Source organism: Mirounga angustirostris, unplaced genomic scaffold (assembly GCF_029215605.1).
Source record: "Mirounga angustirostris isolate CCGP_5_RB_7025 unplaced genomic scaffold, mMirAng1.0.hap1 SCAF_10, whole genome shotgun sequence".
NCBI lineage: Eukaryota > Metazoa > Chordata > Mammalia > Carnivora > Phocidae > Mirounga > Mirounga angustirostris.
Window position 1 is genome coordinate 114,527,691 of NW_026991718.1, and position 22,236 is coordinate 114,549,926.

The 22,236-nt window shown below is 40.3% G+C and overlaps 1 protein-coding gene across 3 annotated transcripts in view; it reads right to left on the minus strand.

The window, feature by feature from the left end:
- PIGU (phosphatidylinositol glycan anchor biosynthesis class U) overlaps window positions 1-22,023 on the minus strand; it is an 87,723-nt gene extending 65,700 nt beyond the window's left edge. For 2 of the 3 annotated variants that reach the window (XM_054510059.2, XM_045885637.3), the window contains exons 1-2: window positions 21,810-22,023; window positions 9,644-9,708 (exon numbers count right to left, since the gene is read on the minus strand). In XM_054510059.2, coding sequence (XP_054366034.1) covers window positions 9,644-9,708; window positions 21,810-21,939 — 195 coding nt within the window. In that variant the 5' untranslated portion in view covers window positions 21,940-22,023. The remainder of the gene's footprint in view (window positions 1-9,643; window positions 9,709-21,809) is intronic. The other variant, XM_045885636.3, reaches the window with a different exon arrangement.
- Window positions 22,024-22,236: the final 213 nt, after the last annotated feature.

The window sequence follows — 22,236 nt, forward strand, 5'->3', positions numbered from 1 at the left end:
TTTTTATTTGCTTGGAAATGTCTTTACCTTCATCTCTGAGAGATAATAACCCCTTTGTCTGTTTGTAATCTGTCTTTGATTTTGAGCAGTTTTATTAAAATGTATGTTTTTCTTTGAATTTATCCTGCTTGGGTTTATAGAGCTTCTTGAATTGAAATATTTCATAAATTTTGAAAAAAAAAATTCAGTTACTAATCTCTTCAAATATTGTTCCTGCTTCATTTTGTCTCTTCTCCCATTCCGGAACTCCATTTATATGTATGTTAAACCTCTTTACTATATCTCATAGGCCTCTTTTTTTTTTTTTCTTTTCTGTTTTCTATCCTTTTCTCTCCAAACTTTAGTCTAGGTATTTTCTATAGACCTATCTTCCAGATCATAAATCCTCTCTTTAGCTTTGTTTGATCTGCTGTTGAATTTCCTACTGCATTCTTAATTTGCTGTTAGGTTTTCCAGTTCTAGAATTTCCATTTGATTCATTATTATATATATTCTAGTTCCCTGGAGAAAATCTCTACCTTGTCACTTATTTTTTGTGCATATTAATCACTGACCACTATTATCTTAGAGTCCAAGTTTGATAACTGCAATATCTGAATTACCTGTGAATCTTTAGTGCCTGTTTTTTCCTGTCTTTTATTATGCTTGGTAACTTCTGAATGAATGATGGACACTGTACAGGGAAAATTGTAGAGGTTCTGCATGAGGTATTTTCTTCCAGAAAGGACTTTTCTTTTTTCAGAAAGGATTTCTTTAAACTTCTGGCAAGCAATTAGAATAGAATTGCATCACCTTAATCTAATTAGAATTTAGTTTTTTGTAAGACTAGTCTATATGTGTTCTACCCTTATTCTGTCCTTCAGTGTAGTCCTTCAGAGGACCCAACTGGAAGCCAAGACCTTTACCAGAGCCCTGCCATCTTGGTTGGCCATGCACTTGAATTTGTATTTCTCTAGCACTGTGAGACTGCCAATAGCTCTGCTTAGCTCCTTAGCCTCTTAACAGTCAATTTCTGTTCTCTTTCTCTGCTCTCAGCCTGTGCCACTTGCAAACTGATAAATGCATTAAGGAGAAAGCAGCTTAGACCGTCAGTCTCACATTTTGTACCTTCCTCTCTGGGATCTCAATCCCTCAATCCTGGCTATCTTGGTATTTTCCAACACCATCAAACAGATGTTTTTTCCTATTCATCCTCCTTTCCTAGTCGTCCTTGGCAGGAGGGTTGGTCCGCTACTATAAGCAAGTTCACCAATCCACCAGAACCAGAAGGATAGTGCATGACTTGGTTTTAGTGAACGCTTGCTGGTGACTAAGGAGGATCTCTTCCCAACTCCCAACCCCATGCAAAAATGTGTCCTATAATATTGCAAAGGTCACTAACAGGCTTTTTAAGGACAGCAAGCTGGTGTGATAGAAAGAACAAGGCTTTGGGGTCAAACTCAGGTTTAAAACCAGGTTCCGGGGCACCTGGGTGGCTCAGTTGTTAAACATCTGCCTTCGGCTCAGGTCATGATCCCCAGGTCCTGGGATCGAGCCCCGCATTGGGCTCCCTGCTCCGTGGGAAGACTGCTTCTTCCTCTCCCACTCCCTCTGCTTGTGTTCCCTCTCTCACTGTGTCTCTCTGTCAAATAAATAAACAAAATCTTAAAAAAAAAAGCAAAAAACAAAAAAAACACCCAGGTTCCACCTGTGTACCTTTTCTCTCTAAACCTTAGAGTCCTCAGCTATAAAATAAAAATAGTGACCTACTGGGGTGCCGGGTGGCTCAGTCGGTTAAGCTTCTATCTGCCTTCGGCTCAGGTTGTGATCCCAGGGTCCTAGGAAGAGTCTGCTTCTCCCTCTCCCTCTGCCTGCCACTCCCCCTGCTTGTGCTCTTTCTCTCTCTCACTCTGTCAAATAAATAAATAAAATCTTAAAAAAAAAAGTGACCTATTTCACAAGGTTCTTGGGAGGAGTAAATGATAATGGGCATGAAGCGCTTAGCACAGTGCCTAACATATATACAGTAAACCTCAATATGTTAGCTACCTGAGATCAACTTTTTACCTCCTGTTTTCAAAAGAAAACAAGGGCATCAACTTTGCCTTTCAAAGTTCTAAAAGAATTAAACTTTTTACAACTATCTACTAATGGATTCTTTTTTTTCACTTATCTTTGTCAGTAAGAAGTAGTAACTTGATACTTATATTACCAATGGCTTGCTTTCAAAGTATTTTGATACTTTAGATAGTTAGGAATGGCCCTAAGTAGGTCTCAGAAATGACAGAACAAATAGTCCTCAAAAAGCCTATCAGCAAATGGGCTGGTTTCCATAATGAGCTAACATGGACACAGTAGTTAGTTTGTGTATCATATTATTATAGACAAGTATACAGTGAATATAATTTGTCTTCATGCTACATTTCCATGTGGGTGACTATTCCCAGTCAGGGCAGGGCAAATATTAATGAACTCACAATTTTACAATCAGTAATTGGCCAACCACAGAAAACAGAAACGTCTGTTGAAGGTAGTCATGAAATCTAACGTGGTTGCCAGATCCTCTTTTTCTCTCCTGTGCAGATTTTTCTTCTCCACTCTTACATTTCCCTAAGAACTAGATAATAAAATCTGCTGAAGATTAAAAAAAAAAAAGCAAAGCAATGATGAACTTCCCCTTCCAAAGTCTTCTTTTCACTTGGCTTGACATAATTTTATTTCTTTATTTCTTAAAGAAACTGTCTTGAAATATAGATTGCTCTGGATTTATGAACACTGAGCTTAAAAGCAAATTAACCCATATGCAAGGGGCGCTTGGGTGGCTCAGTCGTTCGTTGAGTGTCTGCCTTCAGCTCGGGTCGTGATCCCAGGGTCCTGGGATCAAGCCCCATGTCGGGCTCCCTGCTCGGCAGGGAGTCTGCTTCTCCCTCTCCCACTCCCCCTGCTTGTGTTCCCTCTCTCTGTCAGATAAATAAATAAAATCTTAAAAAAAAAAATTAACCCATATGCAGGAAAGGAGCAAGGGAGTCTGACTCTGAGGTCACCCCCACCATGTTTGGGGGAAGCAACTGTTCAGTCCTAAAGGGGTTGTCTTACGTAAGTATAGAAAGTTAACATGGCTTCTTGTAGCTGGAAATTACTACCTCCTACCATTATCCCCCTTTACTTACACTTACACACACACACACACACACACACACACACACTGGTGAGGAGTAAGAATGTGTTCTAGACTCCCTCATTGTAGCGAAGAATGCATTTTCTCATAGAAACATTTTAAATAATGGTTAAATGGCTAGATATAGCTCTTCTATTCATCCATTTGACATATTCTTTCTGAAGGGACTATTTCACATCTTCCCCTGTCCTCCAACTTTCCTACCCACTTCTCACTTTCATCTGACAACCTCATTTCTTACTTCACTGAGAAAAGAAGCAATTAAATGAGAACCACCTTATTTTCCCACTACCCCATTGACCAACTTCCTGTATCTATACCTATATTCTCTATCTCCTGTTAACAATGGATGAGTTTCCTTTCTTCTTATCTGAAGTCAAATTCTCCCCTTGTGAACTGTAGCCCATTTCTTCTTGCCTCCCCAAAGACACTGCTCATTCAATTATCCTCTTTCTTACATCTTCAACTTCTCTATCCACAGGATTATTCCCATCAGCAAATGCAGTCTCATTTTTTTGCTATTTTATTCTTTTATCTTATTAAGTTTTAAGAGATTTTACATGTTCTTTTTTTAAAACTTTTTATTTAAATTCAATTTAGCTAACCTATAGTGTATTATTAGTTTTGGGGGTATAATTTAGTGATTCATGAGTTGCATATATGCAGTGCTCATTACATCAAGTGCTCTTCTTAATGCCCATTATCCAGTTACCCAATCTCCCCACCCACCACCCCTCCAGCAACCTTCAGTTTGTTTCCTACTTTTAAGAGTCCCTTATGGCTTGCTTCCCTCTCTGTTTTTATCTTATTTTATTTTTCTTTCTGTTTTTTTTCTTTCTTTCTGTTTTTTAAGTAGGCTCTACGCCCGACGTGGGGCTTAAACTCATAGCCCTGAGATAAGAGTTGCATGCTCTACTGACTGAGCCAGCCAGGCGCCCCCACGTTTTTTTTTCATTGAAGTATAATTGACACAGTGTTATATTAGTTTCAGGTGTACAACATAGTGATTCAACAAGTTTATTCATTACGTTATGCTCCCCCCCAAGTGTGGCTATCATCTGTCACCATATAATGCTATTACAGTACCAGTGACTATATTCCCAATGCTGTACCTTTTATTTCCTTTTATTCCCTAACTGAAAGCCTGTATCTCCCTCTCCCCTTCACCCATTTTGCCCATCTTCCCATCCCCTTCCACTCTGGTAACCATCAGTTTGTTCTCTGTACTTATGGGTCTGTTTCTGCTTTTTGTTTGCTTATTCACTTGTTTTATTTGTTTGTTTGTTTTAAGTAGGCTCCACACCCACCATGGAGCCCAATGCAGGGCTTGAACCCACAACCTGAGATCAAGAGTCAGACACTTAACCAACCGAGCAACCTAGGCACCCCCTGCTTTGTTTTTTTAGATTCCACATATAAGTGAAATCGTATGGTAATTGTCTTTCTCTGACTTACTTCACTTAGCACAATGCCCTCTAGGTCCATCCATATTGTTGCTTCAAATGCCAAGATCTCATTCTTTTTTATGGCTGAAGAATATTCTACTGTGTGTGGGGGGGGAGGGTGGATGTGGGTGTGCACACATGCATTCATCTATCACTGGACACTTGGGTTGCTTCCATATTGTGGCTATTGTAAACAATGCTGTGATAAATATAGAACAGATTTTCATATTTAAAATGTCTTTACAGGGACGCCTGAGTGGCTCAGTCGGTTAAGCATCTGCCTTCAGCTCAGGTCATGATCCCAGGGTCCTGGGATCGAGTCCTGCATCGAGCTCCTTGCTCAGCAGGGAGCCTGCATCTCTCTCTGCCTGCTGCACTCTCTCTCTCTGACAAATAAATAAGTGAAATCTTAAAAAATAAAAATAAAAATAAAAATAAAACGTCTTTACAGGACACCTAGGTGACTCAGTTGGTTGGGCATCTGCCTTCAGCTCAGGTCATTGATCTCCAGTCCTGGGATTGAGCCCTGCTCAGTGGAGAGTCTGAATATATCCTCATTCCCAAATGTTTATCAATTTTACTGTTCATCCAAAATAAATGCTTCTCCCTCTCCCTCTGCCCCTCCCCCTACCACTCCTATGTGCTCTCTCAAATAAATAATATCTTTTAAAAAAAACAAGAAAAAATAAAATGTCTTTACTATACATCTGCCTTTAGCTACTATACCATTTCCCTGCCCTTCTTTAGAGCCAAACTCCTCATAAAGGTTGTCTATTCTCTGTCTTTTCAAGAAAGAGAAAGTCTAAGATATAAGCCACAGGGTCTTTTATAACCTAATCTAGGAAGTCTCCATTTTCTCAGCATAGTAAAAACAAAATCCACTTGTTACTGTGGGCCACCAGGGCTGGTGAAGGATCTCAAAATGGCTGAGCAAAAACTTGCTCTAACAGGCATTTAGGGGCATCAGGGCTGGCTCAGTTGGTAGAGCCTGCAACTCTTGATCTCAGGGTTGTGAGTTCAAGCCCCACGTTGGAAGCAGAGATTACTTAAAATCTTAAATAAATAAATAAAATAAAATAAAGGCATTTACCAAGTAGTCCTTTGGGAGATCATACCCTGAGATCAAAAGGCCACTGCTAACTCCCTAAAGTCCTGGAATTGAGACCCTTACCACCAAGCTAGCTACTCTACCTAAGAATCCACCTGCTATCAACTGGACTTAACACAAGGCCAATGTGGTAAAGGCTGGCTTGGCAAATGACTTTGAGAAGTTTAATGCCCTGAAGGTTCCTGTGCCAGGATGCTGAAGAAAAAAGAAGATGTGAAAAGTTGTGCTGAGTTTTTTCTCTCGCCAGGACTGAGGAATACAAGAGAGCTGGAGAAGATGAAGAACATAATTCCATTTGATCAAATGACCACTGAGGACTTGAATGCAGTCTTCCTAGAAACCAAATTAGACAAGAAGTATCCCAACTGGCCTCACCAGCCAACTGAGATTTTATATACTTGAGTCTGGGAGGAAGCTCTCGGCCTCATAAATTCTAAACATTAAAAATAATTACACTGGGGCGCCTGGGTGGCTCAGTCGTTAAGCATCTGCCTTCAGCTCAGGTTGTGATCCCAGAGTCCTGGGATCAAGCCCCACATTGGGCTCCCTGCTCAGCAGGAAGCCTGCTTCTCCCTCTCCCGCTCTCCCTGCTTGTGTTCCCTCTCTGTGTCTCTCTCTGTCAAATAAATAAATAAATAAAATCTTTAAAAAATAATAATAATTATACTAAAAACAGATAGATAGATGATAGACAGTAGATAGATAGATAATCTGAACTCTTAACCATGTCTGTAAAAAGTGCTACATAATCTGACTCCTAACTTCTCACAACTTGTCTTTAATATTTTCCTATTTGCTCATTCTGCCTTAGCAACACTAATGCAGAATTGATCCAACTCACAAATGCCAACCACATTCCCAAATCAGGGCCATCATATCTGGCTTGCTAGCTTCATTTAAATTGATTATTCAAATTTCACTTCCTTGGAGTGCCTTCCTGGAACACACCATCTAAAATACTGACACATACATGACCATCACTCTTTATCCCTTTACCCAGCTTTATTTTTCTACATGTATTTGCTTATCATTTAACTGAAATCCCACTTTTTCTTAACTTTAGCTTTATGGAAGTAGAATTAGTATAAAACAAACTTCACATATTTAAAGTACACAATTTGATAAGTTTTGACCTATGTATATACCCATGAAACCATCAACCAAGATACTGAATATATCCCCATTCCCAAATGTTTATCAATTTTACTGTTCATCCAAAAGAACCAACTGTGACGTGCTCGCTTCGGCAGCACATATACAAAAGAACCAACTGTGTTTCAGTGTTTTTCACTATTGTTTTTCTATTTTCTGTTTGTTCCCACTCAGATCTTATTTCTTTTATTCTGTTTACTTTGAAGTAAATTTCTGCTTTTTCTAGTTTCGTAAGGTAGAAACAGGGGTCATCAATTTGAGACTTTTCTTCTTTTCCAACATAGGCATTTAGCACTATGTATTTCCCCCAATCACTGCTTAGTAATATCCCACATATTTTGATAGGTTGTGTTTTCATTTTCTTTCAGTTCAATATACTTCCTAATTTCCCTTCTGATTTCTTCTTTGATCCATGGGTTATTAAGGAGCATGTTAGTTAGTTTCCAAATATTTGGGGATTTTCCAGACATCTTTCTGGTATTAATTTTTTTATTTAATTCCATTGTGGTCAGAGAATATACTTTGTATCACTTCAATCCTTCTAAATTTATTGGGCCTTGTTTTATGACCCAGAATATGGTCTCTCTTACAGATGTACACTTGAAAAGATTATGTATTTTGCTGTTGGATAGAATGTTCTATAAATATCAATGAGGTCAAGTTGGTTGACATCCTATTCAAGGCTTCTACATCCTTGTTGATTTTCTGTCGGCCTGTCGTGTCAATCCTTGAGAGAGGGATATTGAAATCTGACTATAATTGTGGACTTGTCTACTTCTCCTTGTAGTTCTGTCAGTCTTTATGTATTCTGAAACTCTGTTATCGGGTGCATAAACATTAGCACTGTTATGTTCTCTTGATGAATTGGCCCCTTTATCATTATGAAATAACCATCTTTACCCCGGTAATATTCTTTGTTTTGAAATCTGTTTCCTTTTTACTAACTTAGTGTTTGTTGCTCTCAGAAATAAATACCATGAGACCAAGGACTATGTCTTGTTTTGTATCCCTAGCACCTAGCAGGGTAGCTGGCATTTGGTATGTACTTAACAAATCTTTATTAAAAGAGAGAAGGAAGGGAGGGAGTGGAATTCATATGTGGATATAGAGCTAGGCACTAGAAATACTTAATGAAAAGGTACCAGTACTTGTTCTGAGGAATATATAATAAGTAAAACAAGTACAGAGGCAATTTCAAGAGTACGATATGAGCCGTTAAAAGTATAAGCACAAGATGCTTTGAAAAATGTTCAGGAAGAACATCTAACTGGTCTAACGTAATGAGGAATGGCTTCTAGAAGGAGGTAAAATCTAAATTAATATTGAAATAGCATAGCCAGGAGCTTTAATGACTGTGGCTCAGCCGTTAAGCGTCTGCCTTCCGCTCAAGTCATGAGCCCACGGTCCTGGGATCGAGCCCTACATCGGGCTCCCTGTTCTGCAGGAAGCCTGCTTCTCCCTCTCCCACTCCCTCCGCTTGTGTTCCTTCTCTTGCTGTGTTTCTGTCAGATAAATAAATAAAATCTTTAATAAATAAATAAATAAATAGCATAGCATAGCATAGCCAACCACAAAAAGAGGGGAAAAACAGCCCTCCATAAAGAGACAACAAAATGAGCAAAAACACATAGGTAAGAGAGAATATAGAGTTGGAGCATAATGAAAGTATGAGAACTCTCTCAGAACTCTCTCTTCCTGTTCTGTCTAGAAAACATACTGCCCAAGGACTATTGCACACTGAGCCCTCATGGCTAGTGGGCTATGCTTTTATATGCCCACACACATCTGTTCCCAATAACTGATTAAGAGTCTTAAAATATCCCTGTTCCTGCTTGCAGTTCTTATTATTGTGGTTCAATCAGATAGTAATACAAAACTAATGAAATATGAATGCAAAAGCCAATTGTTATCTCCATGAGAACCAAGCTGATGCTTTAAAAAAAACTAGATAGAAAAAGAAAGAAAGAAAGAAAGGAAGGAAGAAAGAAAGAAGAAAGAAAAAATTGTTCTCAAAGTAGGTATGAGGGAGACAACTGTAAAAATGAGGGGTTAAGAATTCAAATAGAAGACTTCTACTTTAAAATGATAAAACGAACAATAATGGGGAGGGGAGAGTGGGAAGAAATGTGGTTCATGTAAGCAGGGCCCACACAGTTTTGTATGCCCCCTAGGGTGTTTGAGTTTTACCCTGAGTTCAGTGGTGAGCAAAGGTACTAAGCAGGACACTAACAATATCAGACTCACATTGCAGAAAGATGACTCTGGCTGCAGAATAAAGAGTAAAGGAGCAAGACTGATGGAGAAACACTTGTCAGGAAGCTGTTGCAGGAACCCAAGCAAGAGATGATAGTGACCTAAGAAGGATTTTACTATTTTAAGAACTAATGTTACGGGTTAAACAGGCTTCTGTGGGCTTTCTAAGAAACCAGCATTGCTGACATAGTTTTCATGGGAAAGCATGTTCCAAAGAACCAATTACATGACAATTAACATACAACTTATTTGTGGACTGGGAACTGTTTATAATTTATTTGCCAATAAAAATGGTAACTTCCACAGAAGTCTCATCTGCTTCCCCAAATTACAATCTTAATCTGGATCATTTCCACTGCAATTGTGAAACCTCCTTCTTATGCAGAGGACATCTAAAAAAGGTCTGTTTCTAAACATGATTTTCGAAAATAGATCTTTTCAAATGTTTGTACAAAACAGAGGTTAGGCTTTGGTATTTGTGACTATAAACTACTCTTAGTACTCAGAAAAAAAAACAAGAACACTTACTTCATGAAATACTGCTCCAGAATACGGAGACACTCCCAAGTCCAACAGTGAGAGGCCTTCAACCACTGAAAAGTAAGACATCCAAGTTCACTCTTACTTCAGAGACATGTGCAGATGGCCAGAGACCAAAGCATTAGATACTCCCAAAAACAAGAAGGGCCTCACAGTTTGTCCAACCCCCTTTACCTCATTCCCAGCAAGTGGCTTTAAATCTTGATTTGAATACTTCAGATGATGCAGAACTTTTTTTCCATACAGAGCATCCCTTTCCACTGTGGGGCAGCTCTCAGGAAAAAGTTTTATGTTAGACTATGAGCTTTCTCTGATTTCCTTGTGATTTCCACCCACTCTAAAAAGTGTTTCCTTTAGGGTGCCTGGGTGGCTCCATTGGTTAAGCGACAGCCTTCAGCTCAGGTCATGATCCTGGAGTCCTGGGATCGAGTCCCACATCAGGCTCCCTGCTCAGCAGGGAGTCTGCTTTTCCCTCTGACCCTAACCCCTCTCATGTGCTCTCTCTGTCTCATTCTTTCTCTCTCAAATAAATAAAATCTTTAAAAAAAAATAAAATAAAATAAAAAATGTTTCCTTTATATATATTTTGCCCCATTCCCCAAAATAATATGACAACAAATCAGAAGCTGGTGAGAAATGCTGTCCCTAGTGTAGGGAAATGGGCAGTCACTTTCATGTGTTGTTTGAGTGGCATGTGTATTAACTTTTCTATAAGGAAATATGTACTTTTTAAGTATGTGCCTTCTGACACTTCCAGCAGGAGCCTGCTTTTCTATGTGATTGTTCTTACAGCAATTTATCCTAGGGAAATAACTGTATGTTCATTATGGTGCTAGGAGTACTAAAAAAATAATCCCAATGTCCATTAATATTTACCTAAATGATTTATGATATGTATATGTGTATGTATAGATACATAGACAGAAACACTTTATAGTTAAAAATCATACTGTGGTATAAATAATTGAATAAATAAATAAATAAGTGGAAGAGAAAAGAAAGCTCTTCTTCACAGAGATCTGTAAGTATCAAATGTAGAAGAAAAGATGGAAATAGAAAATCACCACTTGGCAGACCCCACAGTAATAGTGGTGAAAGACAAGACTGTCAAGGGATACTAAAATCAGAGAATAAAAATATGATGAGAAACCATATTTGCAAGGGGAAAAATAATTTTATGTGGACAAACTTGGCACTCACTACCTTAATCGTGTGACCAAAGTTAACATCACCCAGCAATATGTTGAACAGTTCACATTATCAACATCAAGTACCTCCTGAAATGATTCACTGAGATGGAGACAAAAACACTTCTGTGGTCCTCATGCCAAAAATGTGGTATCCTTGCCAAAAAAGCGTAACTTCAATCTAATCATGAGAAAACACTAGGCAAACCCAAATCAAGAGACAAAATAACAGGCCAGTGCTCTTTAAAAATATTAAGGGGCACCTGGGTGGCTCGGTCGGTTGAGAGTCTGACTCTTGATTTTGGCTCAGGTTATGATCTCAGGGTCGTGGGATGGAGCTCCAAGCCGGCTCTGTGCTCAGTGGGAAGTCTGCTTGAGATTCTCTGTCCCTCCTCCCCCTCCCCGCTCACGCAGGTGTGTATATATGTGTGTGTGTGTGCGCGCGCGCGCGCGCACACTCGCACGCGCACACTCTCTGGAAGGAGGAAGGAAGGAAGGAAGAAAGAAAGAAAAAAAATAAGGGGCGCCTGGGTGGCTCAGTCGTTAAGCGTCTGCCTTCGGCTCAGGTCATGATCCCAGGGTCTGGGATCGAGCCCCGCATCGGGCTCCCTGCTCGGCGGGAAGCCTGCTTCTCCCTCTCCCACTCCCCCTACTTGTGTTCCCTCTCTTGCTGTGTCTCTCTCTGTCAAATAAATAAAATCTTTAAAAAAAAAAAAAAAAAAAAAAAAAAAAAAAAAGAAAGAAAAAAAATAAAAATATTAAGTCTGAGGAAGTGTCCCAGATAGGAAGAGACTAAGGATACATAATAACTGAATGCAATGTGGGACTTTGGACTGAATCATGGACCATAAAAAGGACATTAGTGGTACAACTGATAAAATTCTAATAACAGATTAGTTATTAGTATTGTATGAATGTTAATCTTCTGGTTTAGATCAGTGTACTATGTTATGTAGGATGTTAACATTAGAAGACGCTAAGGGAAGGGTAAACAGGAATTCTTTGTACTAATTTTGCAACTTTTTGAAAATCTAAAACTATCTCAAAATTAAGAGTTAAAATTAAAAAGTATATTACAGATATCCATTTTCGGAAAGAAAGATGTCCATGAAATACTCTTAAATGAAAAGCAGGACATAACACAGCATGTCAATATGATCGAATTTTATTTTCAATATTTATAAGCCTTAATCCATTTAACTGAGAGAAAATGAATTATGTATTCAATGAGAAATGCCTCAAAATAAACATAAAACTTAGACATTAAATAAAATAAATAAAAATTTTAAAATACAGCAACCATCTGGGACACCTAGGTGGTTGTCATTCGCTTAAGCATCTGCCTTCAGCTCAGGTCATGATCCCAGGGTCCTGGGACCCTGAGTTCCTTGCTCAGTAGGGAGCCTGCTTCTCCCTCTCCCTCTGCCTGCCACTTCCCCTGCTTGTGCTCTTTCTCTCTGACAAATAAATAAAATCTTAAAAAAAAAAAATATACAGCAACCATCCCTGTTGATAAGATTATAGAAGATGTTTGGTTTCTTTTACCTTTTCTTCATTTTCTGAATCATTAGCAATGAGCATTATTTCATAATTATTAGAAAGAAATAGGAAAATTAATTTTAAAAGAAACTGAGAGAAGGATAAGAAAAAATATAAAATGGACACACAAAAACCTATAAAATGTATGAGCTTATATATGCCGAAAATAACTCAGAAGTACACATAAGAAACTGATATGCATAAGAAACTGGTCCCTCCAGGGAACCCAACTAGGTGGTTCTAGGAAAGCAGTGTGGAAAGGTGCCTTTTAACCATATAGCCTTTTGCACCTTTGATTTTTGAAACCTGTGATTGAATTACCTATTCAAAGGTAAATAAAACAAAATCAAAGTTACAAAGCCTCTTCCAAAAAAACTATATATTTATAATGAGTGGGCCTTAAATATGGCTTTAAACTTTATGGACCCACCCTAGAAGGAAACTTAATCAGTTACACAGTTCATCCGGGCTGTAAAATAAAACAAACCCCATTGCTCAAGACAGTTATAACTGGTCCTTATACTAGGACCAAAAAGAAACTTCCCTCTAGGAGCCACATAAAGAGGTTGCTATGTAACACAACTATTAAACCCTTCACTAACAGCTTTACTGGAGACCCAAGGACATGATTCATCGGGCCACTTCACAAGGTAAGTCCCACCTAAGCCAATGGCATCCTACCACAGAGCAGTAAAAGCAACTCAACAGAGGACCACTAAGATGCTGTCCAGGGACATCACTCTCCACTGGTTTAATCCAGAGGGAGATTCTTCAGTATGTAGCTGGAAGGACAGATTGTACACTTTTCAGGCAATTGTCTAAAATGTAATTTCTCTCAGGTTTGCTTTTGCTGGATTGGATATTGTACACCTGTGAATTTGTTAATGTGTTCTCTGGCAAGTACTTGGAATGTGGCTCTGCTATCTTGGTGATTAAATATGACCTCATATTACTTAATAGATAATTGATCTGAGGGAAGAGTCAACCTCATGTAAAAACATTAAAAAAAAAAAAACCCACTGCCATTTATTACCACCATCTAGAACATTAAAAACTGTAAAAGAGCATAAATATTTTCACTTGAATACACTGATCTTTATGATAAACTTTTTACAATGTCCTTATTTTGGTGCACATGATTGAAAACTCTGGCATGGTCTACAGTACATTTGGAAACATCTGACTTATAGAGTAACAAAACCCTCTAGAATATAAAAGTGAATCTACTCCGGGGTGCCTGGGTAGCTCAGATGGTTAAGTGTCTGCCTTCGGCTCAGGTCATGATCCCAGGGTCCTGCGATTGAGCCCCACATCGGGCTCCTGGCTCAGCAGGAAGCCTGCTTCTCCCTCTCCCTCTGCCTCTCCCCCTGCTCCTCCTCTCTCTCTCTCTCCCTCTGTATCTTTGTGTCTCAAATGAATAAATAAAATCTTTATAAAAAATGCTTTAAAAAAAAGTGAATCTACTCCACATATAAAAGACCAATAATATTTTGCTAGGAACATTTTAAAATAGGTTTCATAAAATACCTGTTTGGGGGAAAAACCAAAATATTCAATTAAAAAACAACAACAACAACACAAAGAACCCACAGCTTTAAGCCATTCTTCTTCCTAGAGTACCCCCCAAAATAACAGCTGTGAAAAGTACACCAGAGAAATTGAGTAAAATTTCTACTTCATGGGATTCTTATCCAAAAACTAATATTTCATAGTTGACCGTAAAAACTAATTAATTATTGCCAACTATTCTAAAATATAAGGTTTTTTTTATAAAGTGTCTCAACTTTTTAAGATTTTATTTTTAAGCAATCTCTACACCCAACATGGGGCTTAAACTTACAACCCCAAGATCAAGAGTCTCATGCTCTACTGACTGAGCCAGCCAGGCGCCCCAATAAAGTGTCTCAACTCTTTTTTTTTTTTAAGATTTTATTTATTTATTTGAGAGAGAGAATGAGATAGAGAGAGCATGAGAGGGGGGAGGGTCAGAGGAAGAAGCAGACTCCCTGCCGAGCAGGGAGCCCGATGCGGGACTCGATCCAGGGACTCCAGGATCATGACCTGAGCCGAAGGCAGTCGCTCAACCAACTGAGCCACCCAGGCGCCCAAAGTGTCTCAACTCTTAACTGATAAATCCCATGAAGCAAAAATTCTTAGTTACCTTGATATCCTTTTCCTATAGGTGATCATAAATGCGTATCATCTAGCATAAGACAAACATTGTCTCTGAGCTTCCCATCTCAAGAAGGACATGCATTCAGCTTGTTCAAAAGAAGTGGTATCCTTATATTTCTAGTCCAGAAGGTCCAAGATACAGTATCATTCCCATAGCAATGAAGACACTTAGCATCCAGATCTTGCTTTCTAAATAACACTCTCCAATAAAAGAAACCAGGGCTCCTTGGAGAAGTGGTTGATTCCAGAGCTGGACAATGGAAAATATAAGCTAAGACTAAAGAAAGCATCTTGTGGTTGCAGAGAGTGTCCCAATGGCCAAAGATGGAACAATTTGAGCATCAAAATAAAGATAATGTAGTTTATAATCCAGAGAATAAAATAAATACCTATGAATCCATACAGATATAAAATAAATGACTGAATAAATAAGAAGGGACAACTCTTCCTTACAGAAGAATTCCAATGAAGAAGGAATGAGGGAAAAAGAAGTCACCATTAGAACACCACAGTAATGACTGGTGCAGGCAGTAAGTGCAAAAAGTAGTGGGGAAAAACTTAAAGAGAAACAAGATATTTACAGAGCCCCTACATATAGCCCCAAATATTTATGGATTAAAAAGGGAAAATAACTTTACACTGGAGAAACCAGGTAGATACTATCATAACCAAGGGATTAAGGATAACATCACCCGTAATAAGACCTTTCAATATGATGTACCCCCATCCAATACATTGAGAGGATCACATCACTTCAGTGGGATTCTTCTCCAAAACCCATGATCTCAGTCTAACTATGAGAAAACATTAGAGAAACCCAAATTGGGGGATATTCTACAAAATACTTGACCAGTATGTTTCTAAAGTGTCAAGGTCATAAAAGACAAGGAAAAGCTGAGGAACTTTCACCGATGGGAAAAGAATGAGGAAACACAACTAAAGGCAATATAGCATCCTGAATCAGATGTTGGAACAAAAAAGAACAGTGGGAAAAATGGTAAACTCTGAACAACTACAGTTTGTTCAACAGTATTATAACAATGTTATTCTCTTAGTCTTGATCACTGTACCATGATTATGCAGGATGTAAACATTATAGGAATGTATAGGAAGCTGGGTGAACAGTATACGGATCTTTCTGTACTATCTTTGCAAATGTTTTGTAATTCTAAAGTTATTTCAAGTAAAAAGCTAAAAAAAAAAAAAAAAAGTAGTGGTATCCAGCTGCCAATTTGCAGGAAATACAGAGGATGCAAGAACATGTTAAACTGTACCATGAATATACAATCAGTCAAATCCAAACTATAGGAAACTACAGGTCAAATGGTCTGGGTTCTTTAACAGATAAGAAAAGGATGGGATGGATGGGGACCTTAAAGATTAAGGGAGACTTAAAACACATATAAAAACCTTTGTTTAGGGGCAAGACTAAGCTGTAGTGATTAGGGACACTCATTTGAGCAGTAAAATGAAAAGAATGTAAAGATGTCATGACTATAATATAAAAGTCAGGATAACAGTTACTTAATGGAGGGGGCATGGGGGAGAGGCTGTGACTGAGATGGGGCACATAGAAAGGCTTTTGGAGTAAGTGGCAAAGTTTTATTCTTGATTTGGATGATGGCTACAAAAGTGTTTGCCTTATAATTCACTGTGCAATACACTGTTGTGTGTGGCTTACTTATTCTCCATTTTAACAATAGAGGTTTTGGGCGCCTGGGTGGCTCAGTTGGTTAAGCGACTGCCTTCGGCTCCGGTCATGATCCTGGAGTCCCGGGATCGAGTCCCGCATCGGGCTCCCTGCTCAGCGGGGAGTCTGCTTCTCCCTCTGACCCTCCCCACTCTCATGTGCTCTCTCTCATTCTCTCTGTCTCAAATAAATAAATAAAATCTTAAAAAAACAAACAAACAAAAAAAAACAATAGAGGTTTTGATTTTTTTTTTAAAGTAGTGCTATCACAAGTGTTCTTCCTGACCCTGACCCTCATGGTTACTTTGGAGGTAGGTTTCTAAATAAGAGCTAATAGCTTGGGCTCTATCCTGAACTCAAGAAGCTAAGCCCATACTGATTCCTAATCACTAGGTCAAGGCTGAGGAAAAACCAAAATATTGATTAAAAAAAAAAAGTTCCAAAACATTTCCAACAGATTTTTATACAAGATGGTATAGAGTGAACTCTGGTGGAATAGCAATGCCTAAAGACTGCCAGTAATTCACATAAAACATTATGTGACTTAATCTCTCTGTGCTTCCATTTTCTCATCTATAAAATAGGTATTTATGTGTAGGGACATTTATATCTTAGGGCCATTGTGATTTTTTTTTTTTAAAGATTTTATTTATTTATTTGACAGAGAGAGACACAGTGAGAGAGGGAACACAAGCAGGGGGAGTGGGAGAGGGAGAAGCAGGCTTTCCGCCGAGTAGGGAGCCCGATGCGGGGCTCCATGCCAGGACCCTGGGATCATGACCTGAGCCGAAGGCAGATGCTTAACGACTGAGCCACCCAGGCGCCCCGATTGTGGTGATTAAATTAGTTCTTGAACATATTTAAAATGCTTACAACAGGGGCCGTCATATAGAAAGCATTGTATCAGCATTAGTTATTATTTTTACTGGAATGAGAAACACATGCTTGCACTTTGTCAAGCAAGAAATCTGTATACATTGTAGTTGGACTATCAAATAAACTGACAGGTCTGTAGAAATGAGTGACATAGAAAAGATGTCTTTCCTATTATAATGGATATGTTATGTTTGCCTCCCAGCATCAATTTCCCCCTCTTCTAGTAACAGCACTATAATTTTCCTATGGGATACCCCCTTCTTCCACAGTTTGGGAGGTTGCCCCCTCTCCAAAGAGGTAGGTATATATATATTAATCTTTATTTATTTATTTTAAGATTTTATTTATTTATTTGCAAGAGAGAGAATGAGAGGGGTGAGGGTCAAAGGGAGAAGCAGACTCCCTGCTAAGAAGGGGGCCCGATGCAGCACTTGATCCCAGGACTCCAAGATCATGACCTGAGCTGAAGGCAGTCGCTTAACCAACTGAGCCACCCAGGTGCCCTATTTCTTTTTTTTTTTTAAAGATTTCATTTTTTTAAGTGATCTCTACACCCTACGTGGGGCACGAACCCACACTCCCAAGATCCAGAGTCACACACTCCACCACTGAGCCAGCCAGGGGCTCCAGAGGTAGAAATAGATACATGACCACAGTAACTGGCTTAAGAACTGGCATATTACCCAAATAAGTTCAATGTGACTCAGCTTTTGTTATGCTTATTGAAGAACAGTCACCCTCTTTCCACTGGACCTGATACTGTAAGGATTTAAAAGTCAGAGACTATTAGGGGCCTATCTTGCCAATACCCAAGAAGAGCCCTCCTGAATGCAGTCAATGCCAAGATGGAGAGAGAATTAGTCCTGATGAGATCATTGAGTCTGGATCCAGGTAGGACTGAAGTCAGGACCTATCTTGGATTGTTCTGTTATATAGACCAGGAAGTTCACTTTTTATTATAATTTGGGCAGTTTGAGTTGGGATTCTGTCATCTGCACATGAAAGAACGTGACAACACGCCAATTTAAAGCGTTTCAGGGGCGCCTGGGTGGCTCAGTCGGTTAAGCGACTGCCTTCGGCTCAGGTCATGATCCCGGAGTCCCGGGATCGAGTCCCGCATCGGGCTCCCTCCACGGCAGGGAGTCTGCTTCTCCCTCTCATGCTCTCTGTCGCTCATTCTCTCTGTCTCAAATAAATAAATAATAAAAAAATCTTAAAAAAAAAAAAAATAAAACGTTTCAGATATTTGAAGACAAGAATCATCCCCTCCAAGTATACAACCTCTCATTTATTCCTATTAAAAATCAGTCCGTGAGGGGCACCTGGGTGGCCCAGTTGGTTAAGAATCCCACTCTTGATTTTGGCTCAGGTCATGATCTCAGAGTCATGAGATCAAGCCCCAAGTTGGGCTCCACACTAGGCGTGGAACCTGCGTAAGATTCTCTGTCTCCTCTCCCTCTGCCCCTCCCCATCCCTCCGCTAGCACCCACACATGAACACACCCTCTCTTAAAAAAAAAAAAAAAAAATCAGTCCGCCTACCAAAATCTATTTGGATCCACAGCCCTTCACCTAAACAACTGGTCACTCAAAAAACTCATGTGAAATGAATGAATAATGAATGTCATGTGAGACCAGAAGGGCTCCTATTTTTTAAATGCCTGCCTTTTAGGGTTAAATACAATCACTTGCTTTTTAAAATATCCCATCTTAACATATACTCTGAAGACAAGTGATACTTACAGATGTTGTACCATCCCTCCACCCACTATCCCCATTTAAAACAGGACAAACAATTATCCTGACCCAATCAGATTCAGATGGGTGACTACCAAATCTCTCTCTCTAGGTCTGACACTGGCCCCAAGCTCCAGACCTAAACCTTTGAATATTATACTACACCTTATACACATCACTTACTGCTGTCCTTTCTGAATCCATGTATTTCAGTCAGTATCACCACTGTTCTCCCTATTATTTAAATTCAAATTCCTAGGGGTGCCTGGGTGGCTCAGTCGTTAAGCGTCTGCCTTCGGCTCAGGTCATGATCCCAGAGTCCTGGGATTGAGCCCCGCATCGGGCTCCCTGCTCAGCGGGGAGCCTGCTTCTCCCTCTCCCACTCCCCCTGCTTGTGTTCCCTCTCTTGCTGTCTCTGTCAAATAAATAAATAAAATCTTTAAAAAAATAAAATAAAATAAAATAAATTCAAATTCCTAGAATTAGCTATTTTGGCTTTCAGTATTGTGCTAAGAGCTTCAACATGGATTATCTCATTTAATGGGGTACATATTATAACTTCCTATTTTACAGATGACAAAACTGATGTTGGAGATCACACAGATATAAGTGGCAGAGGAAAAAAGGATTTAAACCATTTTAAAGATCCCAGACCTGGGGCACCTGGGTGGCTCAGTCATTAACCATCCAACTCTTGATCTTGGCTCAGGTCTTGATCTCAGGTGGTGAGTTCAAATCCTGTGTTGGGCTCCACACTGGGCATGGAGCCAACTTAGAAAATATATATATATCCCAGACCCTGTGCTCTGAGTCACCATACTATGTTGCCTCATCTTTGGATCCTTCACCCTGTCCATCCTATATGTAACCACAGCTTATGTTTTCTTTTCTTCAGTATTTATTCATCAGTAACGATGCAACTACTCTATGCCAGGCACAAAGGATTCAGGAATGAACAGAACAGTTCTGGCCTTCAAGGAACTCATAGTACAGTGGAGAAACCAGATATAAAGAAATAATTATGATAAAAAGTGAGACATGCTCTCAGTAGAGGTATGTATAAAGTGCTAAGAGAACAGAGGAAGGAGGGCCTAATACTGCCCTGGGGCTTCTGGTATCCAGAAGAAAGCAGGAACCATGTGGCTTCCACCCAAACAATTCAGTTTGTTCAACAAATATTATATGCAAGTATTATATTCAAGGATTATCAAGTCTAAAGTCTCACCATCACACAGAAGAATTGCTATTAACTTTATTACCATCTGTCAACTGGGAAACTTGGGCATATTACTTAACTTCTCTAAATTTTAGTTTCCTTATCTGTAAAATGGGGGAAATAGCACCATCGAACACAGAGAATAACTAGAGGATAAAAGAGGCTTACCATAGCCTTTAATATAGTATTTTTAGAAACCTAAACTCAAATTATTCATAAAACAACCATTCATCATGCCATTACCCATTCCAAAATGTCTATGGGGTAACATCAAAACTCTAGCATTTAAAGTTCAAGAACACGGGTGCCTAGGTGGTTCAGTTGGTTAAGCAGCTGCCTTCAGCTCAGGTCATGATCCTGGAGTCATGGGATCCAGCCCCACGTCCAGCTCCCTGCTCAAAGGGGAGTCTGCTTCTCCCTCTCCCTCTGCTCCTCCCCCTGCACATGCTCTCTCTCTCTCAAATAAACAAACAAAATCTTAAAAAAAAAAAAAACTAAGTTCAAGGACATTTGAACTTAGAGTACTTCTGGGGTGCTGTTACTTCTGTAATGTTCTGTTTCTTGATCTGGGTGCTGGTTACATGAGTGTAGGCAGTTTATAAAAATTCATTGAACTCAGGCGCCTGGGTGGCTCAGATGGTTAAGCGTCTGCCTTCGGCTCAGGTCATGATCTCAGGGTCCTGGAATCGAGTCCCGCATCGGGCTCCCTGTGGGAGCCTGCTTCTCCCTCTGCCTCTCTCTCTCTGTCTCTAATGAATAAATAAATAAAATCTTTAAAAAAAAAATTTCACTGAACTCTACACTTATTACATGTGCATTGTATGTATATTGCACTTTAGTAAAAAAGTTTTTTAAAAAAATCTTTAAATTCTGGCCCTAACCTAACCCGTGCCCCATTACTCCCCCAATTTTTACATTTCGCACTCTTCAACATTTTCTTGATCCTGTTTACCTTCGGCTACCTAGAACTCTCCTTTCTCTAATCTCCCTTTCCAAATTCTACATCCTTCAACAGTTAGCTCAGAGCCCACAGCCTTAGGAAACTGGAAAAGGAGAGGACACTTTCTTCAGGGTTGAAACTCCAAGGAAGAAACTGGATGTACACAGGAAGAACATTTTTCAAAAAGGATTATAACTGTCTCCCCCACTAGTCTGTGGATCCTTCAGCATAAACTCTATCTCACTGTAAGCGCTGGTAGAAAACAGCGCCTGATGAAGAACTTAAGAATAAACACTAAGAAATGGTTCACTGCAAGTCCCAAACTGAGAACAGGAGTCAAAGCACATTCACACACTCTACTCGCTTAGGCAAGATTGGTCCCCTCACTTGGGGGTCCCCCTCACACACCATACCATACCCCAGGGAGTACCACCTGCGATCCCTCATCAAATCCCAATCCCCTCTGCAACTCCCACTCCATTAAGCATTCCCTTTCCTTATACCTATCTTGCCTCAGACCACGCCCCTCTGCTCAGGACCCGAGGGGGACACACCCCCTCAACTCGCCTCCGCTCTGTGCCTGCCCCTAGGGCCCAAAGCTCGCCCCACAGTCCCTCGCCCCCTCCCTTTGGCAGCCCCGCCCTCGGGCCCCGCCCTCCTGCCCTCCCCGAGGACGCCAGAGCGGGTCAGTTCCCTCAGAATCTTGAGCTTAAGGCCATTGCCCCCGCCTCCCATTCACTGAGGCCAGGAGAGCACAAGCGGGGCCTAGCCACCTACTCCAGCCAGTGGCCTCACCTCTCTTCCAAGAGTTCAGTGGGGACACCACCTCCACCCGTTCGGAAATGAACTCGGCCAGACTGGAGCGGAACAAGGCCGCCCGCACGGTCACGGCCACCACCACCACCAGAGCCAAGGGAGCCGCCATGATAGCTGGGGCGGGCGCGCAGGCGGGAGGGAAACGCGAGGCGGAAAAGCCTCCCGACCTGTGCGCCACCCTCTGTAGTTCCGCGGTCAAGTGAGCCTTGCTGCTGCCGCGGGAGCACACAGACTGGGGACTACCGCTCCCAGGAAGCCTTGCGGGAGGACGGGGCGGGACGACGTAGGGGCGGGACGACGTAGAGCCGGGCGTCTCAAGCTCCCAGCATAGGGTTGGGCGGCGTCTCCTAAAATAGCAGGTATATTGTAAAAGCGCTGGGTGAGGCCGAAAGTGGACTAGTGAAGG